This window comes from Metopolophium dirhodum, chromosome 8, assembly GCF_019925205.1.
Source record: "Metopolophium dirhodum isolate CAU chromosome 8, ASM1992520v1, whole genome shotgun sequence".
Lineage (NCBI taxonomy): Eukaryota > Metazoa > Arthropoda > Insecta > Hemiptera > Aphididae > Metopolophium > Metopolophium dirhodum.
Genome location: NC_083567.1, coordinates 23,897,231 through 23,912,312, shown reverse-complemented (window position 1 = coordinate 23,912,312; position 15,082 = coordinate 23,897,231). Strand labels below are relative to the sequence as shown.

Below are 15,082 nucleotides of genomic sequence, written 5' to 3'. Positions count from 1 at the left end.
CCTCATAAGTTTGTCTACTTTTATCAAAAAAAAAAATGTCTATAAGCAAATGAAATTAAATTTTTATGAGCGTTTGAAGTTCATATTTTTACAAGATTGGATATTCACTCGATTTCTCATGTAGCGATTTTGTTATTTTGTAGTAATTCAAAAACGAATAACTGTATAGATACATGAGAATTTTACTGAATGTTTATTTTTTCATTTTCTATACACCATACAATTTTGAAAATATTTTGACTCTTTTTGAGCTGTTTTAAATTTTTTTTAAATTTTTTTTTTCTATAAATATCAATTAAATATTATTTTTTGGGTAAAAGAGCGTGCAAATTTAATGCAAGGCTCCTGATATATTGTTAATAGCAGTTGAAAAATATTACAAATACATAGGCACAATTTTTTTATAAGCATTTAAAGTTCGAATTTTGATAAAATGTATCAATACTTAGTAATATCATAGGCTAACTGTTTTTCTTATACAATGATATTATATCATTTAATTCGAATTTAACACCATCCATTACAGTGACCCACTTGTGACCTACTGTACATCAGAGCGACATCCAATTACCTATTTTTTAATTATTGAGATGTGTATAACAGTTTAAATATTTAACTATCATATGTAAAGTAAAATAGATAATTAAATATACTGTATATTTTCATTAACTTGCCCAGTGTCCACCTTTGTCCATGTCTAGACTTTATATTCCTACTATAAATCTTACCTACAAGCATAACTTAAGTCTTTTTGCGCCGGTTCACCGAGTGTTAACCGTATAGGTAATAAACTTAATGATTTATATATTTTTTTATTCTCTCTCGGAGTTAAAAATGTAGTATCTTCTTTTCGATTTGGTCCACGATTCATAGATCTTTGCATAGTCTTTAGCTCTACATTTTGTCATTTTGTTTTTTTTTGCTTCTTGTAACTTGTTTTTATTATTATGTATTCTGAAAATATCTTTAAATATCTGTACTTTATGCCCACCGGGTGTTTATAAATAAAATATTAAAAATACTGAAGTAGAAATCAGAGCATTTTTTTTGTCCCATAATAGGAGATGACAGCAAACACACAGAAAAAAAAACACATCATTTTGCTCCACTAAGAATCTATAATTACGAAAAGCATAATATGTAAAATTGTACTGATTGGTGGTTATGATGTTAAATATTATAATTACAATGATATTATTGACTTCAGGAAATAATTTGTGCAATTTGTGAGAAATATGTAGATATTATCATGTTTTTTTTTTTTTAATATTGCCAAGTTTACACGTGATCCGTGTATATCTATTATCACAAAACAATCTAACTAAGTACCTAGTTTTTTTACATATCTATATTTTATATATTACATAAGAAGGTATACCTATAAATAATACATTGTACCATTACAATGTTACCCAATTAATATTTTATCAGTTATCTACAGCTTTGCACTTTTACTCTCGACTAATCCCCACTTGTTTGCTTATAATTTATACAAAACAAACGTTATGACTGGACCTATAGTTGCCTGTTTGGACGCCATTGCCATGTGCTATAACACAGTAACAGTGTAACACACTCGGACACTGTCTCAGTAGTCCGTAGTCTGCAGTACTACCTGGTACTAGTTAGACGGTCGATGTGAGTGCAAGATATTTAGTTTTTAACTATTATTTATTTTATGTACTTAAATGTTAAATAAAAAGCTTGTGGTTTTCATCAAGTATGGTAATTACAATTATTTTACAAGGTAAATATTATTTAATTTCAATTTTATAAATCATATAAACTATATAAGTAGGTATTAACTACTGAGTGTTACCTAATTATTTTATATAAGAAATACTCTTTTAACACATTTACTTATAGGTATTTGAGATAAAATGAGACAGATTACTAATTATTACTAATACATGTTATACTAATATACGTATTATACAATGTGTATCTTTAGCCTATAGGTGTATACGGATAATTGTATATAAGCTGTTTAACAGTTGTATAACAGCTGCTGTTATTCCTAATATGGGAACCGGATTACAATAAATGTGTATAATAATTATATTTTGTATAGTATAATTTAGGTAGGTACCTATAATACCAAATAAAAACAAATACATGAATATTAATTTATATTATAAAACTGTACTACGCATAATAAAATTACAAAACCTATGTCTATTGTCGCTGTTACTATTGGTCAATATTTCATCAAATAAATAAATTGGGTCTATGTATATATAATCCGTACTCGTGTACCTACCTTAAATATGTCATGACTCAAATAATCTAAAACTTAAGTGTTGGTAGTACTTATTACTTACTATATTATAAAAAACTTTAATATTTTTACCGTTTGTATAATAAAATGAAAAATGTACAAATTTTGTTTACAATGTTAAATTATTAAAAATTTTTATTTACTTATTATATGTATCACCTATACAATTTTTTTTTATTATGTTGTCTGCATGTTGATAACATTATAATACGTATATACATGTTATTCGATAGGTACTTCGGTATTCCATCGTATCTAGGTACTTTTAATATTATATATTTGTATTTATGTGTACACAGTATACACTTATATAGTCTATAAGTAAATCTAGTCTATTAATTATTATTCTATATTTCTATTTACAGTGGCGTGTAACATAGGGTCCAAGAGTTGCTCGGGCAACACCTTAAATATAGGTGGGTGGGTATTGATAGATGAAAAATAGAACATTTTATAGGTCGGTATAACAGTATTATGAGGGGTTGTTCACCTTAAATTATTTGAGTAACACTGATTTTTTATCGAGCCGTCCTTAAAATTGTGTGTAGTACCTACGACACACTTTGTGTAGTACGAAAAGTGCAGTGTGTGCGCGTAGTACGAAATTTAAAAGTGTGTTATTCTAATTAAACCTTTATAATAATATTATGTATAATTTTATAATATCTTCACTTTTTTTTTATATTTGAATGGTTTTTTGCCAAACCACATTTTAATTATTATCTGCTACACAGACACACAGTTAACAATATTTTGTGTTGTTACGTCTTATACTCGTATTATAGTTATTATTATTCACTGTTATTGAGTGTAGCTATTTCTATTATTATCAGCTTAGTAGTGCTTATCTAGAAATGATTTGGATTTGACTAATTTGGGACTATATGTGTAGTACGAAAATTTGGATATTTTAGGGACTGGATACTCGCCACTGTTTCTATATTGAGATTTAAATATATAGGGAATGCTAAAATGATGTAGGTTGTAGGTATCTATTAGATAGTCGTTTTTTTCGATATGTACTATGTAGGTATAGGAAGTAAACAGAATCTCAATTTTCAAGTTACCTATATGATGAAGCATATTTTTATTTTCAAGAATCTTTTAACATTATCTTGACTCTAGAGGACACCACGATTAGAGGATAAGAATGCCCTACTTCTTCAAAAAGTATTTTGTTCTTTTTTTTAATTTTATTAAATAAATTATGAAAGTTCTCAATGTGGAAGTAATTTTTATGTATCTGCAATTCGTTTTGTTATTTCAAAATAATAGTAATCTAGGTAATTATATTTTAATTTAATTGATTGCAATTTACAATTTTCAATTGACTTTTTTATTACCTGGTATTGCCGAACCGAGTTTACATTTACATTATATTTTGTTCGTAATAGTATATTGTGTATTGTATTTATATCTATATGGCTGCTATTAGTGCTATTATCAATAGTACCTAGGCCCTAGCCTGGATAGCCACCCAGGTAAAGAGAATAAGAGATAAACAATTTGCACCACATATAATGTGTCTATGTAGAAATTCGCTAGACTAAACCGGTGTGAAAAATAATGCACCGGGATGTTTGGACCATATCATTTACATGGTTCATTATCCCGGTGCGGGATAATGTGGGATAATTTTAAACCGGTTTAGTCTAAGCCAACAAGTAACTTTTAGGTATTGTAGTTTGTTATCAATTTCTTCCTTTTTACTTTTATTTTTAATTACACTCAACACGTTTTGTTACAATGTTACATACGTGAATGAGAATTCAACCTCAACGATAACAGTTTTTTATTATTGTTATAATATTATTGCAAGGCCATTCTCCTAATTAATCAATCAAATGTCTGATATTTAAAATGTATTATGTAACACATCATACTTGAATGTTGAAATACAATTGATAATATTGGAATCAGCATACTATTATAATTTAAAATCAAATCCTTATTAGTAATTACTACATAATTTGTATGCCAATATATTTTTAATTTTTAGCTGTTAAGGTAAACACTAAAATCAAGTAAAATATATTTATGATAATAGTTTTAGTAGGAAGTTGAAAGCAAATTATAGATTTACAAATGAAATTTCTTTCAAAAAAAATTTGAGTATATTATTATCGGTGGAGTAGGATTGCGCGCGTTTTACCTTTTTGGGCATACGATTGCGCGCAGTGCCGGAATAACAAAGAACATGATTTTGAACATTCAAAAGCGTACGTTGCGCGTGAAATGTGATGCGACGTTGCCAAATTGTTTGTGACAAATTTCAGTTATTTCGTAAATCATTTTTATATTTAAATACAGATACAAATTCATCCATTTAAGAAGTTTTTAAATACATTTACTAGAATACTTATTATTATAAAAAATAATTTATCGTTAAATATATGTAAATAACACAAAATAAAACTTTATAAAAAAAAATATTCATAAACAATGGTTAAATATTCGAATAGATAAATAAATTAAAAAGTAAATGATTAAAAAAAGTTGACAAATTACATTTAATATTTTTAAGGTAAATTTCAAAGCCCGATATTATTATATTATCGCGATACCGATTTCCAACTATGGCTAAAAACTTTAAAGTAAATTTTCTGTCGTTTCATTTTTTTGTACCCTTCGTATTGCTTACACATAAATTCTATTTTCTTAAGTTCTTCCTTCAATATTTACCGTGCACCAATATATTTGGCAACGTTGCTTAGAAGTTAAAATAATTTAGCGCGCGCAATCGTATTGCACCCATTATTATGATATGTGCTTACTTAGGCAGGAAGGTATAGTACCTACTACCTACAAAGTATACTGTAATTCTGTTCAGCTACTTTTCTATTATATTAACATACATTACAATTAGCTACCTAACTACTATAAGTGCTTTAAAGATCAAAAAATAAAAAGTTTTTTTTATTCACAACAAAGAAATACATAACACTATAACCTTTATGATCGTTGTATTTATTGTACATTGATCAATATGTATATTTAGTATATACACCCTGTTTATGGATTTTCGGTACAAAGAATATATCATGTTTGATCTTATTAATGAATAGATCAAAAACCTATTTTGCATTTTGAGAATACGAGCTTTTTAAGGTAATTTATAAAAATGATGATGATATGCAGGTACCTAACACTAGTTTCAATAACTTGTATAAGTATTATGGAGGAAACAAATTTATCAAACTAGTTTAATTCAAGCAAGGGTAGTGTAACCACTGGGTGTCTCCTCCCATCACGTTTTCATGTTATAAACTTTTTAAAATATCACATATTCTTATTGTTCCTAAAAGAACAGATTGTATATAGGTACCTTATAAATAATAAAAAAAAAAAAAACTAGTTTAATAAATTGTATAAATAAAAAAAAAATGATTTAAGTCGTTATTTACTTTTTGAACAATAGTATAATAGATGCTTACCTAATGATTAAATGTTATAAGATAGGCTTAGATAATATTGATTTATCAATAAATTGTTTAATATATATAATATAATATAGCAACATAATCATTAATTGTATATAGCCATACAAGTATATTGATGTTATTAGTTATGCACTATGTACCTAGTGGCTAGATAGAACCTATTATTTATCTTAAAAAAAAAGAAATGATTACATTTTAATTACCTACCACCATCTGAATTTATATACACGTGCCTATACCATATTCATAAGGTGAGGCAGATATAGATAGGTAGTTAAATTATTGAAGCATTTATATTTATTTTCATATGGGTACGTATAACAATAATAATATTTTATTTATGTTATTATTCTTATAATTTTACGTTTTTAAATATGAAAAATATTGATATACTCGTATATTTATACCTATATGTATAATATGTATATAAATATAGTAAACACTAATAAGTAGATACGTATGTACCGTATACATATTTATTTATTTATTTATTTTTATTAAATACGGGCGTGGCCCGAAGTACACAAAATAAAAGTTAGATCTCACATACAAATAGCACAAATCAGCGGAAGTGGAACGGGACCAGGTGCTTAAGTTCGTGTGAAAGCGACGAGTGGACGTTAGCAAGGCGCATAATGCGGTGAATCGGATTGTTTGAGCTGTAGTTGGTGGGCGTGCATAGGGATAGCAAAAGGGTTCGACGCGGAGGGACGCAAAAGTTGATCAGGGAAAGGAGTGTAGGAGCGTCGGCAGAGCCGTCAATGAGGTTCTTGAGAAAGTTCAAGTTACTGACAACTCCTCTGTCGGCTAGCGTCGAAAGACTGAGCTCGTGGAGGACTGGTGAGTATAGTCATGCAAATATTCATTTAACATAACCTTTAAATCCACAACGTCTCACAATTGTATACATATTACACGTATATAACATATAAAATACCTATACGGTGTTATTATACAGGTGTATCTTGTTTGAAATAATTATTGTTCTCATCGTTGGTATACCGATCTCAGCTCACGGGCAAATCGGAGTCGGTGTAGGTACCTCACTTTGTGAACTAATAAAATTCAACCAAGATGAGCTTATCACCTATATGATGGATTGGATGGATAAAATAGCAAATAGCTGAGTTTTGTATATTTTCAAACGTGGTTCAAACCATTCTCTAAACTCTCCCGATATCTCTGAAATAAATTAATATTTTCGTCAAAATCGGTCGTGTCATTTTTATAAATTACTAGCTATTCCCGCGCAGTTCGTTGCCCGTAAAAAAAATGGCAACTCTTAAAATATTATGATTGTTGAATTCTTTTTGGGTGTAACTCGATGCAGTAAGTGCAACTTAGCCAACCTGATAGGCAATCCGACTACGCGTGTCTACGTCGGATCGCGGACAAAACGCAGCCTCTTCGGTAGACAATGTTCGAAAATTCGATTTGATACAAGCAGTTGTACCTGATCTGCCCGATTAACCAATGGCAACCAACGATAAATAAATACTAATTTCTACTAATTATTTGTCATATAATACCAAAAGCAACCATTTATAAACAAAAATGTCCATCGTAGATCTAAGCAACCCTGTTTGAGTTCCTTCCCCGGTTGGACCCACCTGGTCCAATAATTGTGAAGCTAAATCATCCTGGGAACCACTAAAACACACAAAAAATGTCATCATAATCGGTCCAGCTGTTTGGAAATGCATAATAAGGACACACGGACAAACATTCATTTTTTTATATTATATACTAATATATATTACAAAGCTGTAAGCGCATTTTTTGTGTAAAGTAAACTCGATAACTATCGGTTCACTTTTGATTGGAATAAGTTTTCTGTGTATTATTATATTATATTATTATTACGCATAAAAGCATATTATCTGCCGATGACGCTGCCGGAACTGCTTAAGAGGACGCTATCCATACATTTGTTGTCTCCGTCTTACACACGCGCACGACATAGCAAATTGTCGTTCACTAGTTTCAATAGTGTACTGTTAGTATTGATACTAGAGTGAATTTGACATATTATAAAACTTTTAGGTAAAAACATTATCTGTGCTTAAGTGTTGCCGATTTTTCGAAATTTTCATTTTCAAGCAAGATATGGGTAGGTAAAATATCAAAAATTAAAAATGCTCATATCTCACTTGAAAATTAAAATATCGAGTAAAAGCCAACGCTTAAGCACAGATAATTTTATTTTCTATCTAAATAGATAATAGGTCAAATCACTGTAATATCAAAACTAACAGCACACTATTAAAACCAGTGAACGAAAATTTGCTATGTCGTACGTGTGTAAGACGGATAATGCATGGGTAGCATCATCCTAAGCATTACATCGACACACATAGATTTATCTAGATAAGGAAATGTGTCATCTAAGATAACCAACAGATAAATATCACAATACCACGATTTTATTCTTTATAATCGTGCACAATAGTTATCTATTGATGAGTTATTTTTTATCTAGATAAAGTCTCAACACTGAATGACCGACCTGAGCAAGATTGACGATGATTCTAAGTGACGAAACTCATAAAATCATATTCTAAAATATTAAAATTTAAAACAAACTAGAGAAAAATATAAAATTATCATGCAATTTGGAGGAAACCAAAGCTTTATTATATTACCATTATGGTTTATGGCATTATTGTAGTAAGCATATTGGCATTATACAATCGCAAAAAATCTAGAATAAATTATGCGTACCAGTCATAAAATGTTGACTTCTTGTGAACTTATTATTTAAAAGATTATGATTATTTCAGCTACCAGCGATGATAGTACCCTACACAATTACCTATGACCTACCTCTATAATTTATATACATACTTAATAGTTAATAGTTATTAGTTAATACTTTGTATATTTACGATTAATAACATTATAAACTCGTTTTAAATATATTATTAAGTTTAATTACTCATAATTATGTTCATTGTTAACTTTAAATATTTTAACTGTATTATAGTGTTATATCCACTGTTATGTAATCATTATTTTATTATCAATATTCATAATTTATAAGACGTAGTTATAACTTATATGATCACTTATTATTATTACTTTATTTGGGTTACGTTTAATTCAGTTCTCAAGTCCTCTTGCTCAGTGCTCTAAAAGCTTTCGCAGTATTAAATCCATTGGTGTTGGACGTAGATGAAAACAACCCATAAATTATAATTCATAAAATTATACCCAATCACATCTATTATCAATTTTATTTTAGATTCTAAACGGAATGGTATGTTTTTTTTTTTGTGTCAGTTATCACCTTTTAGAACAGTAAAAATACCTGGATTTTCAACTTCAATATCTTCTCTGGTAGGAGAGTGAATCGAGTTGGTATACTTTTGGTACCTACTAGTGAAAATTCCCAGTACTTTTCTGATTAAAAACAAAAAAAAAAGTAGGGAGGAACTGACATTTTTGCTCAAAACCAGTTTTTGACAAAATTGATTTTCGTATTTGGTTGTAATTCAAAAACGAATGACTTAAAATACTTGAAATTTTCACTAAATGTTTATATTACCATTTAATAAATAAAGTTATTTTTCCATCATAAAACACATACATACTTATTCATACGTTTCAACCGTCATCGAAAAGTGATGAAAACTAAACTTTCAATGCAGGCGTGGCAAAAAAATAATTACTATACAATATATAATTACTATATAAATATATATTATCGTAAAATATACCTACTTTGCTATACTTAGTAGTATACGCTGACAGACCGTCTTTTGTATGCAATGATTTATCATTGCACTAAAATTGAACACATACATTATTTATATGTAATCAAACTGATAATATTGTCTTAAAAAAAAAAAATAGTAAAAATATCTTTCAGCCGTGTAGGAACTTGAAAACCATTTTTTTAATTATTATTTTTCTTATTACTTAGACCATAGTAGGTATCTAACACTAAATAGGCAATAGCTATTGTAATTTGTAGCTGTATATTACCTATATTATATATTGTATTGTGGTATAAATAACTATACATCGTATGCATGTACCTATATTGTATTATGTGTGTACAAAATACAAATGTACTTACAGTCCTATACTAATTGTAGTTTGTTAACAAAAGTATATTATATTTTCAGATATTTCTCTGACTCTTTCAAATAGAATCTAACATCAAATTACATGGAGTCAAATGAAAAAACCAACTTAATAACTAGTCATGTGTACAAAAATTACTCCAGTAAACCACACCATTTGCATTATACGAGTAAAATAAGCCGAGTGGTTAGTATAGTAAAATGATGGATTAAATTATTTTTTTATAAAATAAACAAACACCCACTACCCCTTACCCATTATTTATTTAATTATTAAATACCTAATTAGGCGTACTATAAACTTTAATTTTTTATTCACGTTAAATATAAATACATTTAATCATAATTGAAGGTACCAATATTAGTTGTTATTGGTACCCAGGGCCGGATTGGTTAGGCGAGCTACCGAGAAAATCTCGGTGGGCCGCTTAAAGTTTGGGCCAGTCGTATGAGTGATTGAGTGAAAATAAATTCATGTTTTAAATACGATTGGCCGCCTATAATAGCTAATAATAATTTTAGACGTAATTTTGAGCCAGTGAATATGTAAATGGGCCGCTTAGAAGTGTAAATTTCGATGGGCCGATACATACCAATCCGGCCCTGTTGGTACCTATCTTCAATATGATTTATTTGATGTATTATATTTAAATATGTTTTGCGATTTTAATTTATAACTACCAAATTTCTCTCATCGTGTTAAAAACCTATTTATTTCGAATTGAATTATATAGTAGGTATACTTAGTTTATACTCACAACTCACTATGACACTGGTATATATTATAGTGTAATACCATTAATAATATTACACATTGTTTAATTTAGTAAAGTACATATTTTTATTTATTTCCAATTTATTGTTTTGTTTCAGTTATGGCTGGCACTGGTAGTAACAATGCCATGTTTGGCGCCGGGCATGAGTTTTGGATATTCTGCCATTGTTTTAGATCAATTGCCATTAACAGTTGATGAACAATCATGGTTTGGTATTTATTTTAATTTTTTTAAATAATTTTACTGTAGGTACATTGTGTACCATAATATAACAATACGCTCAAAAATGCAATCGCAATCACCGATCGGTATTGCTGAATATAACACACGATCTTGTTTGTTTTCGGTACAGCTAGTTTACCGTCCACGATGATGCCTATCGGTTGCCTTTTGAGCGGGCCGCTAATCGACAAACTCGGCCGGAAGACGGCGCTGATGGTGACCAACCTACCGTCTTGCCTTGGCTGGTTGATGTTGTCCAGGCAACCTGTCAACCTGTACGTGCTGTACGCGGGCCAACTGCTAGTGGGCATGTCAGTGGGCCTGTCTACGACCCCGGCCACGGTGTACGCGGCCGAGTGCATCACGGTCAACTACACCGGGCTGCGCGGGTGCTTCACGATAATGACGTCCATCATGCTCAACTTCGGCATGTTCCTCACGTACCTGCTGGGCACGCTAATGCCCGCGTACGTGGTCGCTTACGTGGCGGCTTTCGTGTCGTTCGCCGCGTTCATATTCATCGGCTTGCTCATTCCCGAGAGCCCGCCGTGGCTGTTCGGACAGGGCCGCCGCGGTGACGCAGAGTTCTCTCAGCGGGTGTTGCGCATTGCCCAGCCCATACTACAAACGTCCCGGGCCATGTCACTAGACGGAGACACAGCCGCCGCCGTGCGCATCCGGTCCCGGATCGTGGACAGGCTGGCCGAGCCGGACGTCTACAAGCCGATGGCGATAATGACGACGTTCCTGTTCTTTCAGCAAGCGTGTGGTTCGTTCGTACTGACCGCGTACATGATCCAACTGCTGGGTGGTCTCGGCGTGACCGTCAACAACTACGTGGTGACGCTGCTTGCGGGGTTCACCAACCTGGCAGCCATGGTCGTGCTGTCCGTGCTCCTCACCCGGTCCGGTTTCAAACAGCTGTCGTACGTGTCGTGCGCCGGCTACGCCGCCTCCATGGTGCTGCTGGCCTTGTTCCTGCAATTCTACGATGGCGGCGACGCGTTCGTCACCAACGTGGTGGTCATCAGTTGTGTGCTGCTCAACATGACCATGAACGGGCTGGGACTGCGGCCCATTCCGTACGCCATGCTCGGCGAAGTATTCCCCACCGACGTGGCAGGTGTGGCTGGTTCGATCGTCGCGTGCATGTCGTCCGTGTTCAACTTCGTCGCCATCAAGTCGTACCCGTACCTGCGCATATCGTTGGGCCCGGGCGTGTTCGCGGTGTACGGGGCGCTGGCGCTGCTTACGCTCGTGTTCGTTGCGGTGATCGTACCGGACACTCGGGGCAAGACCATCAAGCAGATCAGCGACGAATTCCTGCGGAAGAAGTCGGTCAGCGGTTGTGACGGCGAAAGTTATCGTAAGGGGAGCTTTAGCATCGCGGACGAGGTCATTTGAACGGTGCACGATGGGTGTACATATATTATAATATTTTGATTTTCGAGGATCTCATTTTTCATTATATTATCGTTATAAATATAATATTATGTGATTTCTTTTTTTCTTTTTTACGTTCGTGACGATTAATATTGAATATAAATTATAATATAATTATAATACCTAAGTAATATATATTAATGTGCATTTGTTCATCTATATGTCCCATCTATATCGCGTTACAGTAGGTACGTTTCATGAAATGGACAACGTTTGCATACATTTCACGAAATGGAGCTGCGGTTTTTCAACTTCATGTACCTAATTACTCAATATGGATTATATTTCGTGAAATGGATACCTACATAAACCTTCATCGACGGAACTTATTCCGTCATATAGCAAAAATTAAAAAACTTTAATTTTAGATTCTGAGCGGAGCGTTGAATGTACTGATTTCACAGCGATGTGTTCACCGTTTGGGGCAGTAACACTTCTTCAATTTTCTTTAACAGTATCGCTTGTTTAATAGGAAATAATGAATCTGGTTGGTGCATTCGGCAGGTTTCTCAATAATGAGATTCAAATAATTTTTAAAAAGCATTTAAAGTTTAAATTTTGAAAAAATACGTAAAATGAACAAACATTTGAAAATTATTTTGAGTAGGAAGTTCATGAAAATTTTTCTTCTTAAATCTAATTTAAGATTTATCTACCTATCTAAATCGTATAGTTTCTTATGGGCGACGACAGCGCTCCATAACAGCCTCATCCATTTTTCGTCAATATTTCGCGTCACGTATAAATACGGGCCAGTGAGCGTTCTATTCTTCTATAGTATTTATAATATAGAAATTGAAAATTATATCATCGATGGAAAATGATAAAATAAACAATTTATGAAAATATAAAGTATTTATGGATATTAGAGTTTTTTAGTTCCGGAGAATTTTCAATTTTTACCTCTAAAAAGTACAATCTAGATTCAACTCAAATTACTTTTTTTTCGAATTTCAAACTAAAAATAATTTTTTTCTAATGACAAAAAAAAACGTTTTTATAACGTTATGAATATAACGTTAAACAATTCAAAAAACGATTGAAATCGATAACGGATAACATATCTGTAAACGATAAACGATTGAAAACGGATAACGGATAACGAAACAGAAACGATAAACAATTGAAACATATAATTGCCTGAAAAAAATAAATATTCATAAAATTATAACTATCAGTGAAATATATATTATGGTTGTTTTTGTAATATTTTATTTTTCAATCACTCGGTTTTGTGTAAGAAACAAGCTATATCCATCAGATAACGCCAAACGCTTAATAACGTTTAAATTTGTAAAACGTTTATACACTTAAGTTGAATAACATTAACATTTTTATAACGTTTAAACGCACGAATTTAATAACGTTTGAATTCTTTCTAACGTTAAACAGTCATTTGATCATAACGTTTAATATCCATATAACGGTAAACAGTACTATTATTTTTAATTTAAGCCCTGATCCTAGGCGCTAGTGCATCCGCATTCCCATACTTACACCACTGGTAAGAAAATTACCTGTGTTTTTTACGATATTTTAATTTCTAGGCGAGTACTTAATAAACAATTTTATAGTATTTTACATACTCATACCTACTGTTTAAAAATGAATGTATTGTAAATAACCCAAGTGAAAACACAGATAATAATATTCTTACCTTGAAGTTTGATGATATAGCTAGGTCAATTCACTAGCATTCACTCTATTATTAAAGGTTAGATACTATAATCTATCCGACTATCCCATGAAAGAACGGGCGGCCTACGCTGAGCATCCCCACCTCGCAGCAGACTATCGTCAGGTCATCTGAAGAGGGGAACACCTACGATATATTATTATGCACAGAAATGGCCTGTTCTCTCGTGGGTGGTGGACAGGGTTGGGAATAGATAACTAAAAAAATATCTAGATAAGATAAGATAATTTTAATAAAACATCATCTAGATAAAAATAAAGATAACATAAATGTAATTTATCTAGATATACAGATAAATACAACAATACATTTATAATAACAACGAATTGAGCCTTTAAAATACAGTTCTACGAAGTTAATTTTAATTTATTTTTAAATAAATGGTAATAAACCTATAACTAATTAATTTTAATATGCTTATTATGGCTAGTTGTATAGTGCGCTGCTTGTCCCGAATAAAAAGGTATAAAAAGTTATAATACTAATTGCGTCCCGGGTTTTTCTTGAGCATGTCTGAATTGCGTCCCCATTACCTGTGATATCTTAAAAGGCGAAATTATTGGTATATATGGGCAGAATACTCGGCTACTACTATGATAACTACAAATAGTTGTGAAGCTTTTCATTCTAAGCTCAACGCGATGTTTTATAATGCACATCCTCACATTTTTCAATTTATCGATACTATGAAGAGGTTACAAACTGATATTTATGTAAAACAACGTAGCATTCACTTAAACAACCGCACAACCTCGATAATTAATAAAGAACAATTTTTAAAACGAGTAATGGCTGATTTTCAATTAAAAAAAATTAGTATACTAATAGGTATGAATTCATAAAAAAGTTATCTTTTAAATTTTTACCGGTACTATAATATTTTAATAAAATTAAAATTTCAAAAAAAAAAAAAAACAATATATTTTTCACCAATAACAATAATATTTTTTATACAGTTACAATTTTATGACAAAATACAAAAACAATATTTTTAACATACCTGTAGCAGTAACTATTACTACAGACAGTCCTAAGTCTGTATACAAATGGGAAGGGAAATATTGTTTAGTTTTTATAATATACAATACTCAATATTGGTACCTATAAAAGTTAAAAAAAAATCGGGGCGCAATTAGTATGAC

At 31.3% G+C, this 15,082-nt stretch overlaps 1 protein-coding gene across 4 annotated transcripts; it reads left to right on the top strand.

Annotated features, from left to right (window-relative positions):
- Positions 1–1,537: 1,537 nt before the first annotated feature.
- Positions 1,538–12,381, top strand: LOC132951036 (facilitated trehalose transporter Tret1-2 homolog). 4 transcript variants are annotated; one of them, XM_061022719.1, is made up of 4 exons: positions 1,540–1,747; positions 9,846–9,990; positions 10,677–10,791; positions 10,932–12,381. In XM_061022719.1, exons 2-4 carry the CDS (start codon positions 9,889–9,891, stop codon positions 12,203–12,205), a joined length of 1,491 nt encoding a protein of 496 aa, XP_060878702.1. In that variant the 5' UTR covers positions 1,540–1,747; positions 9,846–9,888; the 3' UTR covers positions 12,206–12,381. The 4 variants fall into 4 exon arrangements, with proteins under 4 accessions (XP_060878705.1, XP_060878703.1, XP_060878702.1 ...); XM_061022722.1 differs by lacking the exon at positions 9,846–9,990 and having other exon boundaries at positions 1,538–1,747; positions 10,677–10,786; XM_061022720.1 differs by lacking the exon at positions 9,846–9,990 and having other exon boundaries at positions 1,539–1,747.
- The last annotated feature ends 2,701 nt before the right edge of the window (positions 12,382–15,082 follow it).

What these genes read in the sequence shown, in the direction of transcription:
- LOC132951036 (XM_061022719.1), top strand. Translation starts at nt 9,889, where the DNA reads ATGGAGTCAAATGAAAAAACCAACTTAATAACTAGTCATGTGTACAAA. An exon ending in CGAGTAAAATAAGCCGAGTG is followed by an intron (nt 9,991 to 10,676) that starts GTTAGTATAGTA and finishes GTTTTGTTTCAG; the next exon opens with TTATGGCTGGCACTGGTAGT. An exon ending in TGATGAACAATCATGGTTTG is followed by an intron (nt 10,792 to 10,931) that starts GTATTTATTTTA and finishes TTTTCGGTACAG; the next exon opens with CTAGTTTACCGTCCACGATG.